Source organism: Balaenoptera borealis, assembly GCF_965194805.1.
Source record: "Balaenoptera borealis genome assembly, chromosome: 19".
In the NCBI taxonomy this organism is placed as follows: domain Eukaryota; kingdom Metazoa; phylum Chordata; class Mammalia; order Artiodactyla; family Balaenopteridae; genus Balaenoptera; species Balaenoptera borealis.
The window spans coordinates 62299438-62326788 of record NC_138878.1 but is presented as its reverse complement, the minus strand read 5'-3'; the positions used below and the strand labels follow the sequence as shown (position 1 = coordinate 62326788).

Genomic DNA, 27351 nt, shown 5'->3' with positions numbered 1-27351 from the left:
TAAAGTGTTTGCCGTCGGGTTTTCGTTTGGCTGGTTGTGTGTACACAGTGTATACAAGTTGAGTTGTACAGAAGCCCAAGAAAGAGCATGAGACAAAGGCTGGTGGGGAGATGGGAGCAGAGGGGTTAGAGAGAGGGAGGAGGGGAGAAGAGACCGATAAAAAATAGAACCACATCCAGATGACAATGGGATGGGGGCGGGGGGAGGGGGCAGACACAGACAAATCGCAGTAGAAAAGGAGTGGGAGGGGCAAAGAGAGGGGACCCTTCTCCCCCCTCCACCTCCCCAGCCCCCCGCCCTAGGTATGTACAATAAATAAGATTAAAAATAATTAACAAGATGTGTTTTCCCCCTCCCACCCGACACCAAATGCCCTGGGGAGGGAATGGCCTTTAGCAAAGATCTTGGCCTGTGAGGGGGGGATTGGGGGGAAGGGGTCCCCCAGCTCTCCGAAGCCGCCCCGCCCCCCTCAACCATACATAGACTTTTCCTATACATTATGTACAAGGTGGAGGGAGCTGGGGCTATGCCATGGAGGGGGGATTGGGGCAAGGTGGGGGAGGGAAACCGTTACTAAATAGACATTTATACATATATATAAATAATTTCTCTGTACACCGGACAGCGGGAGGAATGGGAGGGAGTGGAGAGGGCTTGGGACATGGGGGGAGTCGAACTTTGAACCCTGCCCTGTGGGGGCAGCATGGACACACCCTGACCAATGACCACCCCCCCACCCCACCCCAGCGATGGGGCCCAGGGGTTAGCTCCTGAGGGCACAGTTCTGTCCCAATTCTCGGTTTATGGAGGAGGTGGCCCCCCCAAGCCAGGGTGGGGTCACCCGCAGCGGCTGTGGGCCTGTGCTTGGGCCAGCAGGTCGCTGAAGGAGTCAAAGAGCTGTTCCAGCCATGGCTGGTTCCGCATGCACTGCTGGACCACCTCCTCTTGGCCCAGGTCCTCAGCGCCGCCCTCGATGGCCAGGGTCTGCAGGGGGGTTAAACATGGAGCTGGGGTGGGAGGAGGCTGGGGGCCTAGGGATCAGTGTCCCAGGGAGAGGGGGGCTGGGAGCTGCACTCCCGGGTCCAGGGGGGGAGCCTGCGATGGCTTGAATCCCAGGGTGACCCGTGCGGGGCGTGGGTGGGCTCACCTGGTCCCGGCAGCGCAGGAAGGTGTGGTACTTATAGTGGTGGAGTGAGTGGTAGAGCGTGTAGTATCCCGACTTGTCCAGCTCAACCTTGAACTCCTGGGCAGGTGGAGCGGAGAAGCCTCAGCCACCCTGCTCAGCGCCGGGCGGCCCCTACCCCACGCCCCGCCCCCGGCCCCGCCCCTCCCGGGCTCCGCCGCACCTGGGCTCTGACCACGCTCCTCTTGAGTTTGCTGAGCGTCTTGCGGTTGTAGGGTTCCCCGGCCGGCCGCAGACGCACGGCCCCCTCCTCAGGGGAACCCTCCCCACTCTGCTCCACTTGCAGCTGGGGGAACGTGTGCAGGGCGTCCTGCGGGAATCCGAGGGGTCAGGGGGACCTCCCTGGACCCGCACACCCCAGACCCACCCCCCCAGTTCTCAGATCCTGAGTGATCAGATGCCTCAGTTTCCCCCAGGAAACTGCAGATCAGGAAAGACACTTGGGAGTGTCGGTTTCCTCAAAGGACAGTGGAAGCCTAGGTCTGTCTGGTGACCCTTATAATGTCAGGATTCTCCGAGACACCTAACATCCTGCCCAGGATTCTAGAGCCACCATCACATCCTACAAAAATTCTAAGAGTCAGCCTGAAATCCAGAATCCCTAGAGCCGGGCTAACGTCCATCCCAGAATTATATCAGACTCATATTCCACCCCATAATGCTCAGACCTATCCTAATGTTCTACAGTGGAATTCATTTTTTTTGGGGGGGGGGGTGGCGCACGACGCGGCTTGTGGGATCCTAGTTCGCCGACCAGGGATCGAACCCACGCCCTCGGCATTGAAAGTGCGGAGTCCTAACCACTGGACCACCAGGGAATTCCCATTACAGTGGAATTCCTAACTCCAGCGTAATATCCTACCCCCCTTCTCAAAGCCAGATGAACAGTCAATCCCAAGATTCTCAGAGACATCCTAACATCCCATGAAGAGTTCCAGAACCAGATTAACGTTTTACCCCATGTTTTCATAGTCAGACTAACATCCCAGCAAGAATTTTCAGAGCTGGCCTAAAATCCATTCCAGAATTCTGAGCCATCCTAACATTTCACCCCCCGGTTCTCAGCACCACATTAACATCCCCATCAGAATTCTCAAAACCAAATTAATGTTCTCTCCCAGAATTCTCGGAGCCACCGTGATATCCCATCCCAGAAGGGAAATTACATAGATGACTTCGGATTCGAGCCTGAGATTCGAAGAGCCTGAATTACGTCGACAGAGAAGCCATCAGAATCCACTCAACGGGGACTTCCCTGGTGGCGCAGTGGTTAAGAATCCACCTGCCAATGCAGGGGACACGGGTTTGAGCCCTGGTCCGGAAAGATCCCACATGCCGCAGAGCAACTAAGCCCGTGCGCCACAACTACTGAGCCTGCGCTCTAGAGCCCGCAAGCCACAACTACCGAGCCCACGCGCCACAACTACTGAAGCCCGTGCACCTAGAGCCCGTGCTCTGCAACAAGAGAAGCCACCGCGGTGAGAAGCCCGCGCGCCACAACGAAGAGTAGCCCCAGCTCGCCGCAACTAGAGAAAGCCTGCGTGCAGCAACGAAGACCCAACACAGCCAAAAATAAATAAATAAAATGAATAAATTTATTAAAAAAAAAAAAACCTCTATTCTAAAAAAAAAAAAATCCACTCAACGCTCTGCCCCAGAGCGAGCCCTGGGTCCAGGCCCTAGTGCACCTTTTGTCCCCAAACCTGTACTCCACGACCACGCTCTGCTGGGCCTGCCTACCAGCCCACCCCAGACCTTGCCAATGACCCCGCCACGCCATCCCAGCTCACCTCCATCTGTGCTTGCAGGACTGCTGGGAACCCAGAGACTCCCTCCAGACAGCCCGGCCTCCACTATTCTCCTGGCCAAGCCCGACCCTTCCAACGATCGCCCCTCCAGGGCCTGATGCTCTGGGGACCAGCGCAGTGGCTGACATGCACGTGTCTCCTCTGTGCCTGAGCTCTGGGCCCCAGACGCCGCAGGCCAAGCCCCCCCCAAGCACCTGCAGGGCTGGGCTCAGCGACAGCCGCTTTAGGACTTTCTTCTTGTGCTCATTCAGGAGGCCATCGATCTTCCGCATGGGCGGGAGGTACAGCTCGTCTGAAAGGCAAGACGGGGTGTCAGAAGAGATGCAGCCCCACGATGTATGGGAGGCAAAGGAGGGGTAGGGGGCTCTGGGCCCCCAGGCCTCTGCTCACCATGTGTGTCCTCCAGGGCTTGAATCATATCCGGGTCGAGTGCCGTGCTCACCAGCATCTCCACGTAGCTCCGGTACATCTCCCGCATCGCGCGGGTCTTCAGCAGACGCCCGGGTACTGCCCGCTCTGGGGGAAAAAAGGGAGACATGGCCCATCATTCCAACTTCCTCCAAGGCCGCCTGTGTGGCAGACAGTATTCTAAGCCCCAGGGACCAGGAGAGAAATTCCTACCCTCAGTGAGGTACACGTCCAGTGGGGAAGACTCTCCAACACCAGGACAATATACTCTAACGGTGAATCATAGGTACCGTAATGAGCTCAGCCTGGCAAGTCAGGGAAGGCTATTAAAAGTCACACACACGCTGAGCCTTGAGTGACAGGAAAGAGTATTCCAGGCCGGTGACCATTGTGTTTGACTAGTTCAGTGTAGCTTCAGTAAAGTCTAAAGAAGCAGCAGAGTTGGTTTCCAAACCAGTGAATCAAGTCCAAGAGATCAGAGTTGGTTTCCAAACCAGTGAATCAAGTCCGAGAGGTGAGTTGGTTTCCAAACCAGTGAATCAGGTCTGAGAGATCAGGTCACAAAAGGCAAGACTGAGGAAGGAGATGGCAGCTGAGACTGCACAAGTCAGGGCAGGCCAGACCATGTGGGGCCTCTGAGATGAGGCAGAAAGGGGAGGGCCTTTCTTAGGGAGGGGTACTAGGGAGCCATGGGAGAGCTATGAGCAGGGACGGGCGAAGGTAAGTGGAGGGAGACCACGCCAAGGCCAGGGGATGGATTGGAGGGATGAGACCAGAGGCCAGGGCAATGGACCAGATGAGAAAGGATGAGGCCGGCCCAGGGCTGGAGGATCAGGATACAGAGATTGAGGGGCAGGAGGGCCAGCATCTGAGCTAGGGCTGTGGGAAAGAGCAGAGGGGATGGGGGAAGTCAGGGCCAGAGGGGTAGGGCTGGGGGCTTCCTTGCAGCAGAGATGAGGGAGGTGCCTGGAGGGTCTGGCCTGGTGACTTGGTTGCCAGTGGGGCTGTGTCTGAGATAGAGAAACTAGGACCAGCTCGGTGGGGTCTGGAAGGAGGGGGTTGCTGGTGGGTAGGGCTGGAAGGTGGCAGGGAGAAGAAATGAGTCTGAGGCTCACGGAAGTTGTGGGAGCTTGCCAAGTGAGAGATACGGAACGCCAAGCAATGAGGCCAAGGACGGGACTCTTTTTTTTTTTTTTGGTCCGTGCCGCATGGCTTGGGGGATCTTAGTACCCTGACCAGGGATCAAACCCAGGCCCTGGCAGTGAAAGCACTGAGTTCCAACTACTGGACCACCAGGGAATTCTCCAAGGACGGAACTGGAGGGACAGCCACCAGAAACTCAAGAAAGAGCATCAGGGAGAAAAGAGAAGCAGGAGGACCACGTGTGGGGAGACCCCAAAACATCCCTTAGGAAAAGGCACGAGAAATGTCCACTTGATTTACCCACATGGACGGTCCTTGCTGACAGCTGTTTCAAGAGGCCAGAGTGACCATTTAGCCATGGGAGTCAGACCCCATCAAGCCTCTGCCTGAACCCTCCTAAGGCTCCTGTCTCACTCTTGATAAAATCCTGCCAGTGGGGCCACAAAGCCCCAGGATCCTTGTCTCTCCAAGATGTGGTCCTGTTCCTTCTTTGCCCTCACTTCCTCCAGCTGCTGGCCTCTTTCCTGATCCTCAGACACACCCAGTCCATAATGTTCTCTCTCCCAAAGTCACACCACCCCAACCCTGTTGCATTCGGATCTCTGCTCCAATGTCACTTCCAGAAGCCTTCTGCAACTCCCCCTTCCCCCCAAAATATCACCCAGGATCCCGCCTGGATCCTCTTTACCGGATTTATTTTTCTCTACTGCCTTTAATCCGACCCAGCCTTACACTGATGATTTTTCCTATTATTTTGTGTTCTATTACATAACATATTTATCTGATCGACTCCCCCGCTGAGACTGTAAACTCCCACGAGGATACATGTTTTTGTCTTTCCTGTTTACTGCTGGAACCCTCAGTTCATGGCATAGTATGTGCTCAATTAACACCTGCAGAAAGGGGCTGAGGAAGCCAGATGAGAGTGGACTAAAGGAAGGGGAAGAGGGAACATCACTGCAGCCTCTTTCTAGAACTTTCATTGTGCATCTAAGAAAGGAGAGACATCAGCTTCTAGCACATGGAGGATCACCAGTCTTGGACCAGCAGGAGGCCTGGTTCTGAGACCTCCTGGTCTGGGCAGAACCTTCAGGGCATCCAGATGTTGAGTCAGGCTCATCCTGCCCAGGAGGGGCTCCTGGTCAAATGGGGTGAACAGAGAGAGACCCAGGCCCAAAGAAAGATACTGCCCCTTGGTGGGGGAATTGCTTCCCTAAGAGTGCAGAGTTTAGTTTCTCCCATTTCATAGGCTCAGAAAATTCTGGGCTGTCCACATATGTTCATAGCAGCATCAGCCAAAAAAGTGGAGACAACCCAAATGTCCATCAAGCTAGTCCATGGATAAACAAAATGTGGCATACCCAAGCAATGGAATAGTATTCAGCCATAAAAAGGAATGAAGTACTGCAAACAACTATATATAATAATTAAGTAAGCTACAAGAATATATTGTACAGCACAGGAAACATAGCCAATATTTTATAAGAACTTTAAATGGAGTATAATCTATAAATATATTGAATCACTATGTTGTACACCTGAAACTAATATAATAATGTAAATCAACTATACTTCAATTAGAAAAAAAAAAGAATGAAGTACTGATACACACCACAACATGGATGAACCTCAAAAACATTATGCTAAGCAAAGATGCCAGTTCCAAAGGACTGCACACTGTACGTATGATATCCCTTACATGAAATGTCCAGAATAGTCAAATCTATAGAAATAGAAAATTACTGGTTGCTTAGGGATGAGGGTGGGGAGAAAGGGGAGTGATGGCCAAAGGAAGCAGGGTTTCCTTTTGGGGGTGATGAAAATGTTCTAAACTTGACTGCCAGGTAGATGCACAGCTCTGACTATACTAAAAGCCAGAGAATTATGGGTTTAAATTAGGTGAACGACATGGTATGTGAATTAGATCTATAAACTTGTTTAAGAAAAAAGAAAAAGAACCTGCAAATCTGGGCCTTTTGTGAAGCTCCTCCCTTGCCAGCACCTTGCCCTGACTCAGCTTTAACTGCTTCCACCTGGCCAGATTGAGTCAACTGCCCAGTTAAAAGACTACATTTCCCAGGCTCCCTTGCAGTTAGCTGTGGCCAGGTGACTAGTTCTGGCCAATGGGATAAGAGAAGATAGGATGTGGGCCATTCCCAGATCTGGCACTGAATCAGAACTTCGCAACTTCACCAGGGCTTTGATGAAAAGATAATTCCAACTCTCTCATTTGACTAGCCTCTGTTACAACAGCTATCCCTGCACTACACCTGAAAGAGTATGTGACCTTGAGCAAGTCATGTCACCTCCCAGGGCCTCAGATTTCTCATCTTTAAAATGAGGATAAAAAATAAACAAATAAAATAAAAAACAAAACCCCCCGAAAAATATAATAAAAAATAAAATGAGGATAATTTTACAGCATCTACCTCACAGGGTTTATGTAAAGATAAAATAAGCCAATGTGTAACATGCTTAAAGTGATGCCTGGCACTTAGTAAGCACTCAACAAAAGTCAGCTGTTATATTTATTTTACATATGTGTACATATATTTTTGTTGTTGTTATTGTCATCATAAACCAGACATCATTCTAAGCAATGGAGCTCCCACCTGGTGCCCACTACAGGTGATTACCCTCCTATGTGCTTTTCTGTGAATACCCATTTTTACTTTATTATTAACCCATTTTACAGGTGAGGTCACTGAGGTGCAAAGAGGTGTTGCCCCTTTCCTGGAGTCACCCAGGGAGTCACAGGGAACACCACTATGTCTGGGTCCCCATGATAGATGTTGGTCCCCAATCCTCCTCAGCCCTCAGAAACTGCCTATTCTGAGACAAAACAGCGCAGTGTTGAAGAACAGAGCCCGATGCTCCACTGGCTGCATTCCAACTCAGGTGGGATGTCACATCCCAGTTGTGCTGCACTCTCTTGGTGTCTTAGTCTCCTCACCTGTATTTGAGGATAATATTGGTATCTACTTCCTAGGACCACAGTGAAAAACTCAAACAAGTTAACATCTATGAAGAACTTACAAGACAGCCTGTCACGTGGTTAGGTGCCATATAGCTGTTAGCGACTGCTATTATTTTTAACTTACTTGTTACTACTGTGACTGTTTGCTACCTGGAGCCCTCTGGATAGCCCCCACCCATGCCTCCTTCTGAAAGCCAGAGTTGCCTCCCTACCACCAGCCCTACGGCTGCCGATGGCCTTACCATCCTCACTGGGCGCCCCGGGGGATGACTCTGAGTCCGAGGAGCTGCCTGGTGGGCCCCCGCCCACCGAGGCGTTGCCTGCCGCCTCCTTCAGCCACTTCTTCCTCTTCTTGGGGGGCGGCTCAGCCTTCACCTTGGTGGGCCGGGACTTGGGCAGCCGGGAGGTGGCGGGCTGTCCCGTGGTGAGGCTCCGATCTGGCCGAATCTGCCGGCCGCCCGTGCCCCGCTCACCCCGCAGCGGCCGTTCCCCACGCGTTGCCCTCTCTTTCTCCTTCTCTTTCTCCTTCTCCATGGGCCGAGGCAGGGATGGCTTCTCAGGGGCAGGGGGCTCAGGCACGGCCGTCTCGGGTGTCTGCTCTGGGGGCTTCTCGGATGTCGTCTTATCAGGGGTCTCGGGCTTAGGAGGTGGTGCCAGGGCCTTGGGGGGAGGTGCGGAGCTGCCCCCGGCAGATGCGGGGCCCTTGGCCTGCCCAGAGCGTCTGGAAGGGGACATAGATGGGACTGCAGTCAGCATCCCCTGAAACCCAAATTCTCCTCCTTGGGGTACCCCGGGGTACCCCCGCCCCCGCCGCCTAGCCCACAGCTCTAAGCACAGAATTTTGCTGAGCTGGTCTCTGTCCCCCTCTCTCTGGGGGCCCCACTCTCTGGGTCTCTGCACCCCCTCCCCGACTCTGTTTCTAAGCATTGTGTACTTTAAAATGGTTTTTATGTTATGTAAATTTCCTCGTATGATTCACCCCATGCCTGTTGGCCCTGCCCACCACCTGACCCCCGGCCCCCATGGTACCTGACAGGCACTGGGGGCCGGTGCCAGGGTTTCCGAGCACAGACCCTCACGTAATCCTTCTTGTTGACGTTTTCCAGAAACTTGACGTAAAGGCGCTGGTACCGGTTTTTGGCGTCCCCAAAATACCCCAAATACTACGGAGGAAGAGAAGCACATGAGGAACTCCTTCCTCCGCCCCAGCTAGGCAGCCCAACACCCAAGACTCCCAACCCCTGCCCTGGCCCACCACGGCAGGCACCCGGAGCCCGCCGGGAGGTGGAGACCCCCCATCTGGACACATCTTGGACCCAAGGTGAATCAGAATCGTGTGAGGGGGACAGCGGCTTCCACACACCCCACCCAGGGCCCCTCAAGCCCTCGCTCCCCTCTGCAGGCTCACATTACTGGTGGCACAAAACTGCCGCTGCCCGTCCTTGATCTCCGGAGTGAATTTCTGCAGCAGTGCCTTCTGGACTCGCCAGATGGGTGGAGGCTCGCGCCCCGTCTGCAACGCCAGCTGAGGAGGGGCACAGGAAGGCCGGCAGGGTCAACCCCCATTCCTGCCCTTCCCAACCCCAATTCCTGGCCCTCTGTCCTCCCTCTACACCCGCTTAGAGAAAAGGCATCATCGTTAACAAGCATCAGCAGACTTCCAGCTGACAGGTATCTTCTGGCTGTCTGAGGTTCTTAGATTTGGGGATGCAAAGCTTCCCCAACTTACCATGGGGTTCCGTCCCAATAAACCCATCGTAAGTTGAACATATCCTAAATCGAAAGTGTATTGAATACCCCTAAGGACATCATAGCTTAGCCCAGCCTACCTTAAACGTGCTCAGAACACTTACATTAGCCAGCAGTTGGGCAAAGTCATCTCAAACAAAGCCTATCTTACAATAAAGTATGGAGCATCTCATGTAATTTATTGAATACTGTACTGAAAGTCAAAAACAGAATGGTTGTCTGGGGACAGGAGGGTTGGAAGTGTATCAGGTGTTTACCCTTGCGATTAACTGCATGGCTAACCAGGAGCTGGTGGCTTGCTGCTCGCTGCCAGTGCCCAGCATCACAAGAGAGTATCGTAGCGCCTATCACTAGCCCAGGAAAAGAACAAAACTCAAAATTCAAATGCCTCTTGCTTCTGCACCGTGATAACGTTTACAAATCCTAAACTGAACCATCAGGGAACCGTCTATACTCTCAATCAGGCCGTTCATGCTGTTGTTGTTGTTGTTGTTTTTTTTTTTAAATTTTACTGCAGTATAGTTGATTTACAATGTTCTGTTAATTTCTGCTGTATAGCAAAATGACTCAGTTATACATATATATATTCTTTTTCATATTTTTTTCCAGTGTTGTTTATCACAGGATATTGACTATAGTTCCCTGTGCTATATAATATAGTACAGTATAGACCTGTTGTTTATCCATCCTGTATATACTAATTTGCATCTGCTAATCCCAAACTCCCAATCCTTCCCTCCCCAGCCCCTCCTCGCCCTTGGCAACCACAAGTCTGTTCTCTATGTCTGTGAGTCTGTTTCTGTTTCGTGGATATGTTCACTTGTGTCGTATTTTAGATTCCACATATAAGTGATATCATATGGCATTTATCTTCCTCTTTCTGACTTACTTCACTTAGTATGATAATCTCTAGGTCCATCCATGTTGCCGCAAATAGGCCATTCATTCTGGGCTACAAGGTTTTAGTTATTACAGCTATACAGTGTGATGGTACAAGCCATCCGCATGACTCAAAGAAATGACAAAATCTGAGCACTCATCCACCCACCATCTTCTAGATACAGTGTTGGGCGTCACAGTTTGGTGGTGAACGAGATCGACAAAGCCTTTCTTGGGGTCTTCATTACAGAGGTAATAAGACAGACAAGCAAATAAACAGAACAGGGTGAGGTTGTGGCTTGTGCTAAGAATAAACAGGTGATGGGTTACCTGAGACCATTTATTTCATCAGCCTGTCCACAACAGGGCAGGACAGTGACACAAAGGCTCCCCGCTCTCCACTCCCCCCAGCACACTCAGACCCCCATCCCCACCCCAAGGCTTGTGTGCCCCAGCTGGGCACTGGGAACCAAAGGATGTCAGACCCAGCATCTGATCTCAGGGAGTAAGGGGACTAGCAGGGGACCAGACACAGGCACAAAAAATAACAGCACAAGTAATAAATGTGCTAACAGCAGGTGCCCCAGAAGCCTAGAAGAAGGACTCTGGACTCAGTCTGAATCCAAGAATGCTTCCTCGAAGAAGTGATACCTAAATGAGTCCTGGAAGGACTGTATCTTCCGTGGGGGGGTTGGGTGATGACCAGGGACTGCCAGGTAAAGTGTGTGACAGCTGTGGCTCTAGAAAAAAAGCAACTGACAGGCACAGATAAGTAAATAATAAGAACATAGTGGGAAATATGCACTGAGCTTTGTGATAACCCAGAGATGAATGAGGGACAAGCCCTTGCATTTAAAGAATCCATAGTTGGGACTTCCCTGGTGGTCCAGTGGTTAAGAATCTGCCTTCCAGTGCAGGGGATGCAGGTTCGATTCCTGGTAGAGGAATTAAGATCCCACATGCCGCGGGGCAACTAAGCCCGCATGCCACAACTACTGAGCCCGCACGCCACAACTAGAGAGGAGCCTGTGCGCCGTAACGAAAGATCCTGCATGCCGCAACTAAGACCCGACGCAGCCAAGAGTAAATAAATAAATAAATATTTTTAAAAAGTAAATAAGTAAAATAAAGAATCCATAGTCAAGTGAAAAACGGGATTCAGATAACTCCAGCTGACTGATCATGGCTGCCCTGAGCACTAGGCTCAGCAGGAGCAAGCTCTGGGATTAATTAGTGATGTCTGCCACTGGCAGCAGCTGCAGCACTGGAGCCTGAGTGCCAAGTACTTGCTATCTATTCTTGGTTTTTTGGTCAAATGCTTTTTCATATCCTGCAGATCACCCAGGGCAACAGAAAGAAGGAGTTAGAATAACCAGATGAAAATGAGGTCCAGAAAGGTTCTTGGCTGAAATTCCATTGGACAAGAGTGAGGCAGGATGAGACAGGGATATGGGCATGTCAATCCCAAGTGCCTTCCTCCAGGATACCATGGTTCTCAATCCTCCCTCCGGGCTCCTCAGGGAGCCAGGTCAGAGGCCCAAGGATTGAAAAGTCCGTTTCAAATCCTTTTCAAGGACTGAAAAGCTCATTTACATCCTGCCCTGCTCCAAAACCTTCCAGAGCCCCCAATGCAGATTCCACAACCTGGCATAGAGACTTTGCCTCAGTCTCCTTTCCTTTCTCCTACCCCTGCCCAGCAGGTCATCCAGCCCCTCAAAGCTCAGCAGACAAGCCCCAGACTTTCTGACCTCCAGGTTTCTGCACATGCAGGGCTCCCCACTAGGGGTGTCTTTTTCCCTCTCACTGTGGATATAATGTTCCCTGTTCCAGTTCTCAGAAGTTTCTGAAAAATCCATCAGAGCACCCCCTCCCCCAGCCAGGGGAGGGAACCCCCTCCTCTGTCTCTTCCCACTGCCGATCTTCCTCCTCTAAGGATTCAGCTGTTTCTCTAGCTGGACGTGGGGCCCTTGACTCACCACATCCCAATTGGGCTTGGCTTCTTTCCCCAAACCGCTCTTCCTCCCAGGATCCCCACTATCCCCCAGCCATCAGGCCATGGCATCATCATCCTTGCCTGCTCCCCAACCAGGGTCACTTAGTCCCAAAGCCACGTGTTGCCTGCCTCTCCTCATGTCAATCATGTCACTGACCACACCCACTTCCACCTGGTGAGAAGTTGCCCCACCCATAACACCCATTCAGTGGAAGCCACAGCTGATTGGAGGAAACCTGACAAGGGGTGGCCAATCAACAGGCATAACACGAACCCCATCCTGACCCAAAATGCTGTGCTGGGCCAATCAGATTCTCTTCTGGGAATTTGAACTGTGACAAGCTGAGACAAGGGCAGTAAGTAGCAGGATGTGAGTAAGTAAGCTAGAAGCACCCAGCCTGGTGTTAAGGAGAAGGCTGCAGGATCAGACACAGGGGAGTCAGTGTAACAGAACTAAGGCAGTGGACAGACTGTCATCAGGATTGCACACTTCCCCAGCCACCTTCCTGCTGGCCAGGGCCCTCGAAGCTGCCAGACAACCCAGAGCAGATTCTCAAGCAGGCACCCACTGATCTCACCACAGGATGATCTGGACCCTGCCCACCTTCCCAGCCTCGGCACTCGCTGTCAGTCACTCAACCCCTTGCATCTCTCCCTACCCATCACATAAACATGCCTCACCACAGGGCTTTTGCACAGACTGTTCTCTCTGCGTGACCCGCTCTCCCCATACTTTTCTCCATCCAACAAACTTATATGCTCAGAATTTACATCCTGATAAACCCTCAACATCTCCAAGGACTGGGAGTTAATATTATCACTCCCATTTTACAGGTGGGGAGGCTGAAGCAGAGAGGGGGCTAACCCTACACTGTCCAATTCAGAAGCCCCTCCCCATATGTGCCTCTTGAGCATTTAAAACGCAGCTCATTTGCATCAACATGTTCTATGAGTGTAAAATACACACTGGATTTCAAAGACTCGGTAAGCAAGAGAGAACATAAAACATCTCATTAACTTTCCCTATATTGACCACATGTTAAAATGACATTTTAGACATGTTGAGTTAAAGAAAATACATCCTTACAACTAACCTCACTCATCTTTTAACTTTTCAAAAGTGTGGATGCAAGAACGTTTAAAATGCTGTACATGGCTCATACGATATTTCTATCGGGCTGCCACTGTTCTAGAACAAACTATGACCCGTGGCCCATTTTTATAGAACTATGAGCTAAGAATGGTTTCTACATTTCTAAAGGAGTGTGAAAAAGAAAAACAAAACAAAAAACAAAAACCCAAGAATACATGATAGAGACCGTACGTAGCTTGCAAAGCCTAAAATATTTACCATCTGGCCCTTTACAAAAAAAAAAGTCTGCCAAACTCTACACTAGAGATCTGCCCAAGATCACTGAATAATAGAAACAAAGTTTATAGGGCACTTTCGGCGTGCCACCCACAGTCAGAGTACTGGACAAGCCGTAAAGCCTGAGTGCTCACATTGTACGAAGGGGGTACTAACAGCATCAGCCCCCATTTTACAGATGAGGAAACTGAGGCTCAGGAAGGGTCAACACTAGTCCAGCTCGGAAGTGGCAGAGATTCAAGCCAATCAGATTAACGCCAAAGCTGGGCCCTTAATGACCATGCTGCCAGCCTGCCCTGACTCCTGACACATGAAGGAGTCCTCATCTGCCTGAGTGGCTCAATCCTGGGGCTGTGAGTCCCCCATCAGAACACATACTCGTGTTGTATTTTAAGCATCTTAGTCCTTGCCCGGCCCCCTGCCCTGCCCCATGCCAGCTGGGAGGTGGTATCAGATGGCCCTGGCTCTAATCCCGGCTTGGCACCCACCAGCCAAATGATTCCCTCTCCCTGAACGTGAACTTCCTCATCCGTAAACTGGGGACGGTCAGGGTCCCCACCCCAGAGCCCTGTTCATTTGGCCCAGTGCTGGGCGCCTAGGAGCACTATCAATGTTTGGTAGAATATACACAGAGAGTGGTTGACTCTGGTGCTGAGAGCGTGGGCTCCCAGGGCCAGTAGAACTGGGTGTGGGTCCCAAGCTGTGAAAGCCTGGAAAGCCCACTTTAATCCTCTGAGCCTCAGTTTCCTTCCCTGTAAAAGGGGGATAGTAATCCCTATAAAGAAAGGAGATTACAAAGATAAAACTTACAGGTGGTGGCGAAGCTTTGCACAACAAAGTGAATATACTTAATGCCACTGAACTGTACACTTAAAAATAGTTAAATTGATAAAACTTCGTGATATGTATCGGTTACCACGATTAAACTAAATTCCGAATGTGATGTGCCCCAAATCCTATCCCGAGAGCTGGTAGCCGTTCCTGTCACTGCTGTTCGTTTGACACCTCCCTCGCCTGTCCCAGACTGATGGCCAAAGAGCCTCAGAAGTCTTGAAGTTAAAATGAAATAATGTACACAGGGCACTAGCAGAGTGAGTACAACTATGAGGGAGATGGGAGGACTGGCCAGGGAGGGATACTGAGACTCAAGGCATTGGGATTGTTCTGGTAGCTGGCTGAGGAGTGGAGAAGTAAGCCTTCACTCTACCATCCTGCTTTGACCACTTACATATCTCTTGTGAATGTTCTCTTGTATCATATATCATACTGAGAAGATGACAAAGTAACAATGAAAAGATACAGTCTGGGATTGGTGAGCTGGGGTGGACAGAGTAGAATGTGGCAGGGTGGAAGGCAAGCAGAACCAACCAGGAGGTGATAACGGTGGAAGCTGAGTGATGGATACACACAGCCCCGTTGCTGTATTTGCTCTACTTTTCCAACAATAAAATAGATTGAAAGGACTTCTCGGGTGGTCCAGTGGTTAAGACTCCGTGCTCCCAATGCAGGGGGCCCAGGTTCGATCCCTGGTCAGGGAACTAGATCCCACATGCCACAACTAAGAGCCCACATGCCGCAACTAAAAAAAAGATCCCGCATGCCACAACGAAGATCCTGCGTGCCGCAACTAAGACCTGGTGCAGCCAAATAATAAATAAATAAATAAATAAATAAATATTTTTTAAAAAATAGATTGAAAATAAGATAGGAAAAAGCACACTAAGTTCCTCTCCCAAAACACACTTAATAATGAAGTATAATAGGGAATTTCCTGGCGGTCCAGTGGTTAGGACTTGGCACTCTCGCTGCCATGGTCCTGGGTTCAATCTCTGGTTGGAGAACTAAGATCCCACGAGCTGCGAGCTACGGCCAAAAAACAAAAGTATAATAATATGCACTATCCTTATAATGAATTCACCCTACAATTTCTCCATCTGTAACTCAGAAGAAACAACACCCAAGATGAAATTAAACACATTAGGGCTTCCCTGGTGGCACAGTGGTTAAGAATCTGCCTGCCAATGCAGGGGACACAGGTTCGAGCCCTGGTCCAGGAAGATCCCACATGCCGCGGAGCAACTAAGCCCGTGCGCCACAACTGTTGAGCCTGTGCTCTAGAGCCTGTGCTCTGCAACAAGAGAAGCCACCGCAATGAGAAGCCCGTGCACCGCAACGAAGAGCAGCCCCCGCTCGCCACAACCAGAGAAAGCCCGCGCGCAGCAGCAAAGACCCAATGCAGCCAAAAATAAATAAAATAAATTAAAAAATGGTCCACATCAAAAAAAAAAAAAAAAGAAAAAAATCTTTAAAAAAAGAAAGAAATTAAACGTGTTAACATACATCCAAGACCAAACATGGTTCCTGCCCCATAGTTGCTACCCAGTCAGTGACAGTAACACGAAGAATGGCCTTAGCCCTTGGGGTCACCATCAAGGTGATAATGGCTTGCTGACCTACCGAGTACTCGCTCTACCTCATGCTCTGTGAGAAACACTACACAGGCATCTGATGTCACCTACCCTTGTCAAGCACTTATATTAACCCTCTGATCCAACTACCTGTCCAATGAACAAAGTACAGCAAAGGTCACTACACTTTTTCCATAACAGGACAGACAAGAAATATTTTTGGCTTTGTGGATCAGCTAAGCTCTGTTGCAACTACCCCACTCTGCTAGTGGACGGGGAAAGCAGCCATAGCTAATATGTAAATGAGTGGGTGGGGCTATGTGCCAATAAAACTTTATTTATAAGAACAGGCAGGGGGCTGGATTTGGGGGGGCAGGGGGGGCATAGTGTGCCCACCCCTGTGTAGAATAACAGGAAGTAGTAAATGCGCTGGTGTACAAAAAGTGTTTGTTTTTTTTCAGCCACACTGCATGGCATGAAGGATCTTAGTTCCCTGACCAGGGATCGAACCCGTGTCCCCTGCAGTGGAAGCTAGGGAAGTCCCAACATAAAGTATTTAAGATGTGGCCTGACACACAAGCATTCCCAAACCACTGGCTATTACATCTGCACGTTGTATGTGTGCCTTTTTATAGGTATGTCACGTCAATACCTCAGCTTTCCACCTACAAGGCACAAGTTGCCTTTAAAGCATCCCTTGGCTTGTGTTAGAAGCTCCCTAAGATCAGGCCGTCCTCATCAGCTTTGTCCCTTAGTATAACCCTAGCACCCACAGCAAAAATATCTGCAATAAATGCTAACAATGGGTTTACCTTATTTATCGGTGACACACACACACACCCAAATAACATCTCAGAAGCGTGCAAGTCCTCTGCAGGGGTCCAGCTGGCCTCCTCTATCAGCCCCATGACTGTCAACTCAGGAGGATCAGATGGGCTGCCTCAGCCATCACTGTACCTGCAGCCCCCAGCACCGGGCCTGTCATCCAACAGGCGCTCGATAAACGCTCCAGTGACCAAAGCGTTGGGCCCAGTTGTCCGACACGACAGGAGACTCACCTTGAGGGAAGGGATGTCCTCGGCGCGGATGACGAACTCGTCGCGCTCCCGGAAGATGCCCTCCCCGCCGCTCTCGCCAGCCTCCTCGTCCGTTTCCCCGCACACGGCCGCGGTCTCCTGCTTCTTGGCCAGGTGCAGGGGCCGGGCGTCCGGCGGCTCGGGGTCGTCGGGGGACGGGGCAGCAGGCTCCTCCGGAGGGGGGGCAGGGGCGGCGGTGGGCAGGGGCGGCGGGGCGGGTGGTGAGGGCAGGGCTGGTGGGACTGGCACGGGTGGTGGGGGCGGCGAGCTGGGCGTGGGGGCCACCAGAGGGGGCGGCGAGGGCAGGGCCGGCGGCGGGGGCGTCGGGGCAGGGGGCGGCGAGGGCGGGGGCTTCTCCTCCAGCAGTGGGGGCTCTGGGGGCGAGACGGGCATCAGGGCTGGAGCCCCGCTCAACCCCAGCCCGCCAGACCTGTTATCTGCTACCAGTGAAAGGCCTCCCAGCCTATTCTGGGGGGTCTCAACACAGCCCTCTTCCCGCCCTGCATCCCAACATCCCTCCTGACCAAATTGAGCTCTTCACCTAGCATCCATCTCTGCCCTCAATCCCCCTCCATCTCCACTTTTTATTCCTCTTCTGCTGACCTTCCTCTTCCTGCAAAGCTCCTGTCTGATCCCTCCCTGACCTTCAATACCCACCCCTGTCCCCAGACACCTACCAGAAGCCCAGGACCCTTTAACTTCTCTCTCCAAGGTCCTAATAAACTTTCCTACCCAGACATGCCGCGCTGGTCCTCCCCATCTTTCCCCAGCCTCCAAAGACCCCCTTTGTGTCTTAGTGCAGTTCTGTGCCCCAGTACCATTGCTCAGTGTCCCCACCACAATGGCCAGGAGGCCTCTCTGGTCCCATCAACACCCCCCTCCGCCCCCCAGTCTAGTCCCTACAAAGCTCCTGGCCCTGCCCTAACTCCTAGTCCCCAAATACCATTCACCATCCCAGCACCTCTTCTCTTGTCCCTGAATGTCCCTCCCTGTGCCAACAGCCCCTCTGCCCCTTATTGCCACTCAGCTCCCCAGTCACCACTGTGCCACACCTGACTCCCTCCCTGAGACCCCTTCCCAGCCCCAGTGGCTTCTCTGAGCCCCTGAAACTCTCTCCCAACCACAATGTCCATTTTAGTCCTGAAACGTCTCTTTGTTGCTTTGGAGCCCCAGTCTGACGCTTACCTTCCATTCCTCAATGTTCCTCCCAATTCCTCAACCACTCCTTCTGTGCTTCTACCTCCTCTTTTCCTGCTCAGAGGTCTCAAACTCCTCCACTCAAGCTCTCCCCTTTCCTTTCCTCAGCCTGCTCTCCACTCTCGGGAACGGCAATACCCTCTCCTTCCCGCTAACTCCCTGTGAGATTCTGTAACATTCCTCCTCTAACGCCTCGAGATCTTCTGACTCCCCCGACTGCTTTTGCTCCATCCCTGGGTCCTTCCAAGCTATGAGCCTTCCTGACCCTTCCAAGGCTCCCTCTCCCCCCGATGCTCTCTGCCGTTACGGCAGATCCAGGCACTCCCCGTTACGGCAGATCCAGGGACTCTATTTAGCACCCTCGTGTTTCTCATCTCTTCCCTGATGCTTCCCTTCGGCCTCTCACTGTCTCACTCCCCACTGCCCATCTTTCTACCACCTTTCAGAAGACTTCATTCCTTAAGACTCCTGTGAGCTCCCAAGCCGCCTCATTAACTGCTCCAAATGCCTTTCTCCAAACGCCACCTCTTTCTTCCCCCAATGCCTCTGTTCCCCCCATCAAAGCCCCTCAAATTTTGTCCAACCCCCCTCTCAGGACAGAACACCATCCAGACTTGCCTGTACCCCAAGACTTTTCCGATGGCCCCCCACGAGATCTGACTAGTTATTGTTGATACGTTTCTCTTTAAACAACCCTCCCAAGTCTCTCTCTGCCCCCCAGACCCTTTTCTTTCCTTTATTACCCATCCCTAACTCCTAGAGCCTTTCTCAGGTCCCATGTCCCCCATCAGTTTTAAAAGCTCTCTCCGTCCCTGTCACCCACCTGCCCCCATCACTTACAGCCTGCCCTGTCCCCCAGTGTTCTCCACTGCCCACCTTGGGGCCCCTGCTAGTCCCCTTAGCACCTGTGGGCGGATTAGAAAAAGATGCCCCTTTCTCAGAAGGCTTGCCCTCAAGTAGGAGGTTACCCTCGTAAACAGGCAAATCTCTATCAATCACCTGTACTGTGAACAGGGCCTGATCTACACAACCAGGCCTGGTGACCTGAATGTCGGGAAACCCCTGCCCCGCCCCCAAACCATCTTCCCAGAGCTCACCAGGCGTGCCACTGCCGCTGGCACTGGGGAGCCCCGGGAGAGGGGGTGGCCCGGGGACTGCAGCCTCAGTAGCCAAGGGGGGCCCGTCCGCGGTGGAGGTGTCCTTAGGCCCGGCCAGCGGCGGGTCGTCGAGGGCGGAGATGGCCGAGGAGATGCTCTCCTGCAGGTCCCGGTTCTTGGCGACAGAGTCTTCCTCGTCCGACGAGAAGGAGGGCAGGGTCTCGAGGTTCCGTTTCAGCTCCTCGTCCAGCCGCTTGCAGGGCGAAGGGCAGCCGAGCCCCAACCCCTCGCTCTCGGCGGCCTCCAGAGCACCCCCCAGCCCGAAGGCGCCGGCGGGTGGGGGCTGTGGCACGGCAGGCGCGGCGGGGGGCTGGGGAGGCAGGCCCCGGGCCGGCACGGAGGGCGGCACGCTCTTGGGGGGGCTGAGCGGGGGTGTCAGGCCGGCCTGGTAGAGCGGTGGATGGCGCTTGCCTGACTTGAGAAAGTCCAGGAACGAGGCCATGAAGCCGGACTTCATCTCGGGCTGCTTCTCCTCCACCTCCTTGATCTTGGCCTCGATCTTCTCCCGAGTGAGGCTGGAGTCCAGGCTGTTGTGGTCAGCTCCTGACACGGCATCGCCCGATGACGCTCCCAGACCCTCGCCGGCCTTGGGCACAGACAGCTTGATCTAGATATGGGGGCAGTGGGGAGTCAGGGCCCACAAGCCCAGGGCCCCAAGCCCCCTCCTCCCTCAGACCCAGGGGTCTGGGGCCCCAGACCTCTCCCCAGTTAAGACCCTAAAGTGCAAATTCTCAGAGTGTCAGCCTGTAGAATCCTAGAATTCATGCCTGCGGACCCCTCTACTCAGATTCCAGAATGACAGGACTGGGGTCCCTCCCTCATTACTCACGGACCCTCCTCCCACAAGACCCAGGAATCTAGGACTCCTGATCAATAGTCCTGCAGGATCTCGAACCTAAGAATACAAGCGCTAACCCCCCGCCTCCCTCTAGACACAAGAGTTTCAATTCTCAGACCTCTACAACATTGGAACCCTGGAATTCCAGCCCTCGGATTCATTTCCTCGTGGGTGTTAGGAAGATAAACCACATCCCCTACCACGCCCAAGAACCTCAAATGTGGTCCCAACCCTCAGGCGTCGGGGTTTCACTCCCCCTCACCTTCAGTGGTTTCAGGGGCTCCAGCCGAGTGCCCCCAGCCTCCTCGGCCTTCCTGCCTCGGCCCCGGCCCCGGCCCCGGGGTTTCTTGGCCCCATCAGTAGGTGTGGAGGCCAAGGCTGGCCCAGCAGTGGTGGGGACCTCCAGTGGGCGAATTCGGGGTCTCCCCCGGGGCCGGGGCGGCCCATCACGCTTGGCCTTGGTGGGCTTGCGGCCACGGCGCCGGGGGCCATCGGGGCCAGGGTTGGGTGGACAGAAGTCAATGTCGCCCAGCGGTGAGAGAGCCGGACGGGAGCGGCAGCTGGACACCAGGTCAGGCAGGCGCCGGGGGTTGAGGCGGATGTCGGCGGGCACGTCGGCCTTGTCCTCGTCGGCCTCGAACTCGTACTCCTGGGCATACAGCTTCTTGGGCGTCTGGAAAGGCGGGTCACGGCGCCGCAGCAGGTGGAAGGAGGACGTCTTAAGCAGCTTCTTTGGCTTGGTAGAGCAGAAGATGGGCGAGGTCAGGCCTCCCTTGGGCTCCGAGGCAGGGGGTGGCGGCGGGGGAGGCGGGGGCGGGGGGGCCGCCTGGTGGGGCCCACTCTGGATCAGGCCCAGAGGCTCGGCGTTGACGGTGGAGGGCAGCTCAGGCGGCTTGCTGGGGTCCAGGCCCAGGCCCGGAGTCTCGGGACCGGCTCCAGACGCCCGACTAGGGCAGTAGGGCCCATAGGGATCATAGGCAGGGGGGCCCGGAGGCGGCCCAGGCCCTGCCTTGGGATCGCCCTCGTCCTCGGGCGGCCCAGCCTTTCCATAGTCATCTGCGGGGCCGCCGCCAAACATCTCCTCCATGGTGGGGAAGAAGCTGCGCTCCTCGTCTTGCAGCAGGGAGTCAGGGAAGCAGATGGAGGTGAGTGGCACAAAGCGGGGGGCCTTGGTGCCTTGTGGGCTAGGGCTGCGGTAGGCCCCCGAGGGATCCTTGCCCTCGGTGTTAGGTGGGCCCACGCCAGTGTCACCAGGCCCAGGTGGCAGCGGCTCCAGGGCCCCGAGCAATTCTTGCATGGTGCCGGGTGGCTCCAGGCTCTCCTCGGGTCGCAGGCGGGGGCTGGGGGCACCCGGCTCCAGGCCATGGCCGCGGAGGTGGGCCTCAAGCTGGAGGGGCATGGGTGGTGGAGGTGGCGGGGGCGGGGGGGGAGGCTGGGGTGCCCCATCACGGGCGGCCGGCTCAAGGAGATGGACGCCAACTTTGGGAGCACTGGAAGAGGGGCTGGGAGCATGGCTGAGGACCGAGGGGAGCAGCTGGGGGGGAGGGGGAGGCAGCACCAGTGGGAGGTCAGGGCCCCCGGCCTCTAGGAGGAGGCCGTGGGGGGCGGGCTGGGCAGACTGGGCCGTGGGAGTTGGGGGTGGAGGGCTCTTTTGGAGGAAGGCCCCCAGCTCCTTGGCACCTGCGCCATAGTGGACAACTGAGGTGGCCAGCCCCTCGGGGGTCTCGCCACCCCGTTCTGGCCCTTTCTTCTTCTCCTTCAGCCTCCCCAGGCCCAGCTCCAGGGCCGCCGTGGCACCCTCGTCAAGGCTGGCGCTGGTACGGATGACGCTCTGCAGATGGTACCTCTGCGGGTCTTCCTTGGCCAGCTCGTAGGGTGTGCCCGGGGGACCCCCAGCCCCGCCACTCCCAAGTCCCTTGGAGGCATCCGCCGCCCCATCTTCGCCCACCAGGCCATCTGCCCCTGAGGTCCTCGGGGGGCTGGGTGCCTGCAGGAGGTGCTGGATGAGGAATTCTTCATCCTCGGTGCGCTCAGCAGGAGGCCCGCCAGGGCCCGCCAGCAGCTCTGAGCCGTCCCCCTTGCCCTTGTAGCCACCTGCTCCAGCGGCATAGCTGCCGGCTCCTGGGGGTGCCAGGAATGGGGCTGACGCCAGGACAGAGCTCAGGTATTTGCCAGGAGCTCCTGGAGAGCCGACTCCAGGCGGGCGGCCAGGGGCCGGAGGCGACTGCAGCGGGCGGATGATGTGAGAAGGGCTGGCCTCTCCGCCGCCCCCCAGGGAGCTGGGCCCCCAACCACCTCCATGGCCCGAGAGTGCTGGGGAATGGCCAGTACTGTAGCTGAGCGAGGGGCTGGCTGTGGGCAGCCCCTGGGAGTGGGCAGCTGGCCCTGGGTACGGCTCACCCTGCACCCCATATAGCTGCCCCTGCAGCTGGTCTGGGGAATAACTCTGACATGTGGCTAGGCCAGGAGGCGGGGGACCACTAGGGGGCTGCTGGGGCCCCCCTGAGTAGCTAGGGCCTTTGCTCAAGTCCTGCGCTTGACCCCCTCCAAACCCTTGCCCATAGGCCTGGGGTCCTAGAAGCCCTTGGGGCTGACCAGGGGAATAGGCCTGGCCTCCCGCCCCCCCAGCCCCAGAGGCCTTGCCAGTGGCGTAGGCTGCTGCTGGCCCACCCAGGCTCTGGCATTTGGGCGTGGCAGTCGAACGGGGTGGTGGGGGCCTGTTGGCACCGCCCGCAGCTGCCCCATAACCACCTTTGCCCGTCTTGTAACCAGGCGACTGAATGATGGGGCGGTAACCTCCACCGCCACCCGCCGCCCCACCTCCTCCAGCTGCCTCGGGGCCCGCAGCCCGGCCAGATGCCCCGGCCGTGGCTCCACTGGGCCCAGCCTTGCTAGGCTCGCCACCGCCCGGGGAGGGCTCCCCACCACCCAGGGGACTGCAGGCCAAGTTGGCCCGGTGGCCCATGGAGGCGTAGCTCCCTCCGCAGCTCAGGTAGTGCTGGAGGGCATGGGCTGGTGGCGGGGGGGGCTGGGCACTGGCTGGCCGCTGGTAGTGCTTGATGACGGTGTCCTGGCGGGGCAGGGCCCGCTCGGGTGGCGGCGGGCCGGGGGCAGCACCCGAGAAGTTGTAGAGCTGGGGAGAGGATTGCTCGGCGGCAGCGGCAGCAGCAGCGGAAGAGGAAGCCAGCAGGTTGAACTGAGTTGGGAGGTGGCGGGGAGGTGGGGGTGGATCTGGGGGGCCCGGGCGGTAAGGAGGGGTTTGGGCTGGGCCAAGACCAGCGGGCCCCAGGACACCACCCCCCGCCAGGCGCTCAAAGCCTAGCGAGGAGGGCACCGTGGGTGCCTGCGAGGGCTTCAGGTGCAGCACGTCATGAGGAGACAAGAGCCCATTAGCTGGGGGACTAAATGGGGGGTCCTGGAGGCTGAGGGAAGAGGGTACTGGGAAGGGGCGGCTGCCAAAGGAAGCCGGGTGCTGATAGGCCGACAGGGCAGAGGAAGATGGAAAGGTGCTGGAACCCGGCAGGGCGCCTGAGATGAAGAGCTCCGTGGGGCCCGGCGTGTGCATGGCTGGGGATGAGGGAGGAGACCACAGGTCAGAGTTGACCACAAGCCAGCCCCACCCTGGCCCTCCTGGACTGGCAATGGCCTTACCTGTTTGCCAGGAAGGACTGCGGAATTGGGAGAGGAGAGAAGAGGCAGAGGGACCAGGCTGGGGGCCCCGGGACTCCAGGGCTGAGATGAGGTTCATGACGGAGGCGTCGGGCCCTGCTGAGCCTGCGTGATGGAGGCCGGTGTCGAAGAGTCCAGAGAGGCCTGGTGAGGGTCGGGGGGGGGTAGAGTCAGCTAGGTGGGGGACAGGGCAAGGTTGAAAAGGAAAAGGAGCAGGCCAAAGGCAACTTGGGTCAGGAAAAGGGGTTGGAGAGAAGGGGTAGATTCAAAGAAGAGAAAGGAGGCAGAGACAAGTTAAGGAAACAATAAGCAGGATGGGGTACGATGCAATCATAAGGGCAGGGAGCCCAGAAGGAGAAAAGTAGACAAAGGAGTAGAAAAATCCATACATGAAAAAAATGGGAGCAAAACACAGAGCATCCTTATGGTCCAAGGGAGGCCAAAGGATTAGGCAATTCTAGCAAGGAAGGGGAAGGGATGGGATGACCGGAGCCACTGAGAAGAACCAGAGAACAAGTCGAAACGGGTTGAGTCAAAGTGAGAGGATCCAGATTTAAAAAAAAAAAAAGAGAGAGAGGAATAAAGGGAAGGAGCCAACCAAGAGGGTCAAGGGTCAAACTGGACAACAGCCTCTTTGCTGATCCATCTAGGAAGGAGAGCGGCAGGATCAAAGGAAGGGAACCAATCCGAGGCACTAGAGGCAGGGCCACAGGAAAAGAATAAGGCAGTGGGCAAATCTAAGGAAGAAAGGGGAGGTCCAAAGAATCGGAGCCAATCAGGAAGAAAGGGAATCAGGAAGAAAGAATTCCGAGAACCAAGAGGATGAGCAGACCCAGAGGGAAGGGATTGGGGTGGGCTGGAGAGGCGGAAAAGCCTGGAAGAGAAGGTGGGATTTGGGGGCTGAGACGACGGGACCAATTGGAACAAAAGAGGCGGGGCCAGAAACAGGGGCAGACGAATCCGGCGTGAAATTAAGCAGCCTCAGAACAACCAATCAGAGGAGAAGTAGCAAGAGGCGGACCAGAACGGAGGGCAGAGCCAATTAGGAAGGTTGTAACTTTCAGCAGCCAATCATCTGCTCTGGAGGGAGGGCCAGGCGGGGCGGGACAGGGGCCGTACCTGCCGGGTGGTGGTTGGTGGCATAGCTTTGCAGTGGGTGGGGGGCCGCGTAGGCCTGGCGGTGTAAGATGTCCGTCTCGGGGTGCGAGGTCCTGGAGCTGCCATAGACCAAGCTGGGAGGAAGAAGGAAATGTTAGGGTATCCTCCGAAGCTACCCTCGGAGAAGGGAACTCAGCAAATCCCCTGGGGAGTTTGGGAGACTCTTCCAGCTGACTGGGGGTTACCCTAAGGAACCTTGGGCCCTAAAGGAAAGAAGACAAGGGAATCCGAGTGCCCAACTAAAGAGCTATAGAAATGGTCCCCACTCGAGCCCCAGTGAATACAGCCCAGATAGCCTCACATTTACAAACACAGACATGCACAGGGAGGACACAGAGAGGGTGAAGAGCCAGAGAAAGTGCCTTAAGTTGAAAATCTGGACCTGCTTCCACAGCCCCCACCCCGCAGGTGACACAAGGCCCTGGGGCCAATCCCTGAGGGACGCCCCCTCTTCTTCAGACACATGGGAACACAGAGGCCCTGAACCTCACGGGATGGTGCAAACCGAGTCGGGAGCAGGAGGCAGATTGTTCCCCAAAGGGCAAGGATGGGAGGTGGGCAGAGGATAGGACTCCTGCAAAGTACCAGGCACAAGTGTGAACATGAACACCGTCCATCCCCCCGGGTTGAGGTTCAAATGCATGGGCGCATACAAAGCCAGGTATGTGTGCAAACCAGTATCCAACTCACTTGTGTGGAAAGATATAGAGCGAGGAGTCCCACATGGAGAATACTAACACACGTGGGGTCATGCCCAGCCAAGCTGGGAAACCCAGGTGTATAGGGGGAGGGGGATTCGGGGGCAGGTGAAGAGTGAGGGTGTGACACAAACAGCAGGAAAGGGGCAGATTCGCAGGTGAAAAGGCTGCCAGCTACATACGCACTGGGCCCACTCTCACGCACACAACCACACGCCCGGGAAATAGCCTAATCTTCCTGTGCAACGGCCCCAAACCATGGCCCAGACTCAAGAGGTCAAACACTCCACTCCTCGCCATCAACTAGGATTCTGTCTTTGGGGGTGGGGGAGCTCAAGGGGGCGTGTCTCAGATGCCAGGACCCCCACCTTGCACACACACAACCCCAGCTTAGGAAGGGGGCGGGGCCCCGTGCCCACTCAGGGCGCGGAATTTCTGGGGGGGCCCCCCGAGTAGCGCGGCCTCGCGCAGTTCCGTAACAATAGGACCTGAGGGGGGGCCGCGCCCCCCAGGTCTGCGTTCTAATTCTCTTTTCCTTCCCACCTTTGCAAGAGCAGAACCTAGGGCGCGAGGGGGAGGGGTCAGCAAACCGGGAATCCAAGGATGGGGGGAAATCCAGGCCTTGCTTCGCCAGTCCCTCCCACCTTCCCAAGGCCTTTCCGTCTGAAATTGTTTTGCACCCCCATTTTTCCGCGGCATCTCTCCCTTTGCATGCCGGAGCTGGCTTTAGCGGAGTTTGCAATTTGCAAACTGGGGCGGCGGCGTTGCAAACCGAGGAAGGCCGCTCCCTTGCAAGCCGGAGGGGAGTTTGCGATGCACGCGTAGCCGGGCGGGCCCGGCCGGGCTGGGCCCCCACCTCTTGGCCCCTTCCTCCAGGCCACCCCCGGCTCCTTACCTAGCTTTCGCTGACCTCTCGTAACTCCATCCCGCCCCGGCGCCGAGCGGGTCCCCGAAGCCGGCGCTGGGGTAGTTCCTGTCCATGAATTGGCCGCGGTGGAAATTGGGGGGAGGGGGAGGGAGGGGGGGAGGGGGGCGCGCGCGCGCTCTCCTCCGCCGCCGCTCCCTCCGCTGTTGCTTTTTTTTCCCTTCCCTCTCTCCCTCTCTCTCTCTTTTTCTTTGCAGCCGCCGAAGGCCCGGGAAGGCCCCGGGCGGGGGAGGGAGGGGACAGGGGCGGAGGGGCGGAGGGCGGAGGGGCGGGCAAGGGAGGGGGTGCAGCCGACGAGCCAACGAGGGGGGAAGGGGGGTTCCCCCTGGAGGGAAAGAAGGGGGAGGAGGGACCCCGCTGTCTCCGCCTTTGCCCCGGCGCTTGCAGGAGACAAGGGGGGGCGCGCGCTCCGGAGGGGGCGTCCCGGGCGGCCCCGGGGTGGGTGCGGGCGCTGGGTGCTCGCTCTATCGCCGCCGCCGCCGCCGCCTCCTCCTCTTCTGCGCTCACGGTGCAGCCATCTTTGCACAAGGCGGCTGGGGGAGGGGGGAGGGGAAGGGGGGGCGGGCGGCGGGGTGTCTGGCTGCGCTCCGCTTCCTCCCACAATCCCGTGCAAATGCAAAAAAAAAAAGAGAGAGAGAGAGAGGCAGACAGAGCGTTAGCAGGGCCTGAGGGTGTAGGGCGCAGCGTTTGTACAGAAAGCCAGCTCCGCCGTGCGC

The 27351-nt window shown here is 55.5% G+C and overlaps 1 protein-coding gene across 5 annotated transcripts; it reads right to left on the bottom strand.

Moving 5' to 3' along the window:
* On the bottom strand, positions 1-27160 carry PRR12 (proline rich 12). Of its 5 annotated transcripts, none has more exons than XM_082370279.1 (14): positions 26606-27160; positions 24974-25086; positions 23837-23998; positions 20448-23752; positions 19288-19933; positions 16976-17367; positions 8928-9044; positions 8549-8682; positions 7762-8240; positions 3382-3507; positions 3186-3283; positions 1347-1493; positions 1148-1243; positions 1-984 (listed from the first exon to the last, which is right to left on the bottom strand). In XM_082370279.1, exons 1-14 carry the CDS (start codon positions 26689-26691, stop codon positions 838-840), a joined length of 6048 nt encoding a protein of 2015 aa, XP_082226405.1. In that variant the 5' UTR covers positions 26692-27160; the 3' UTR covers positions 1-837. The 5 variants fall into 5 exon arrangements, with proteins under 5 accessions (XP_082226405.1, XP_082226404.1, XP_082226406.1 ...); XM_082370278.1 differs by having other exon boundaries at positions 19288-19954; positions 26606-27159; XM_082370280.1 differs by having other exon boundaries at positions 19288-19954; positions 20448-23416; positions 26606-27158.
* Positions 27161-27351: the final 191 nt, after the last annotated feature.

Coding starts and splice junctions, on each gene's coding strand:
- PRR12 (XM_082370278.1), bottom strand. CDS start 26,691: ATGGACAGGAACTACCCCAGCGCCGGCTTCGGGGACCCGCTCGGCGCC. Junction 25,087..26,605: donor GAGAGGTCAGCGAAAGCTAG/GTAAGGAGCCGG, acceptor TCTTCCTCCCAG/CTTGGTCTATGGCAGCTCCA. Junction 1,494..3,185: donor CGCTGAGCCCAGCCCTGCAG/GTGCTTGGGGGG, acceptor GGATTCCCGCAG/GACGCCCTGCACACGTTCCC.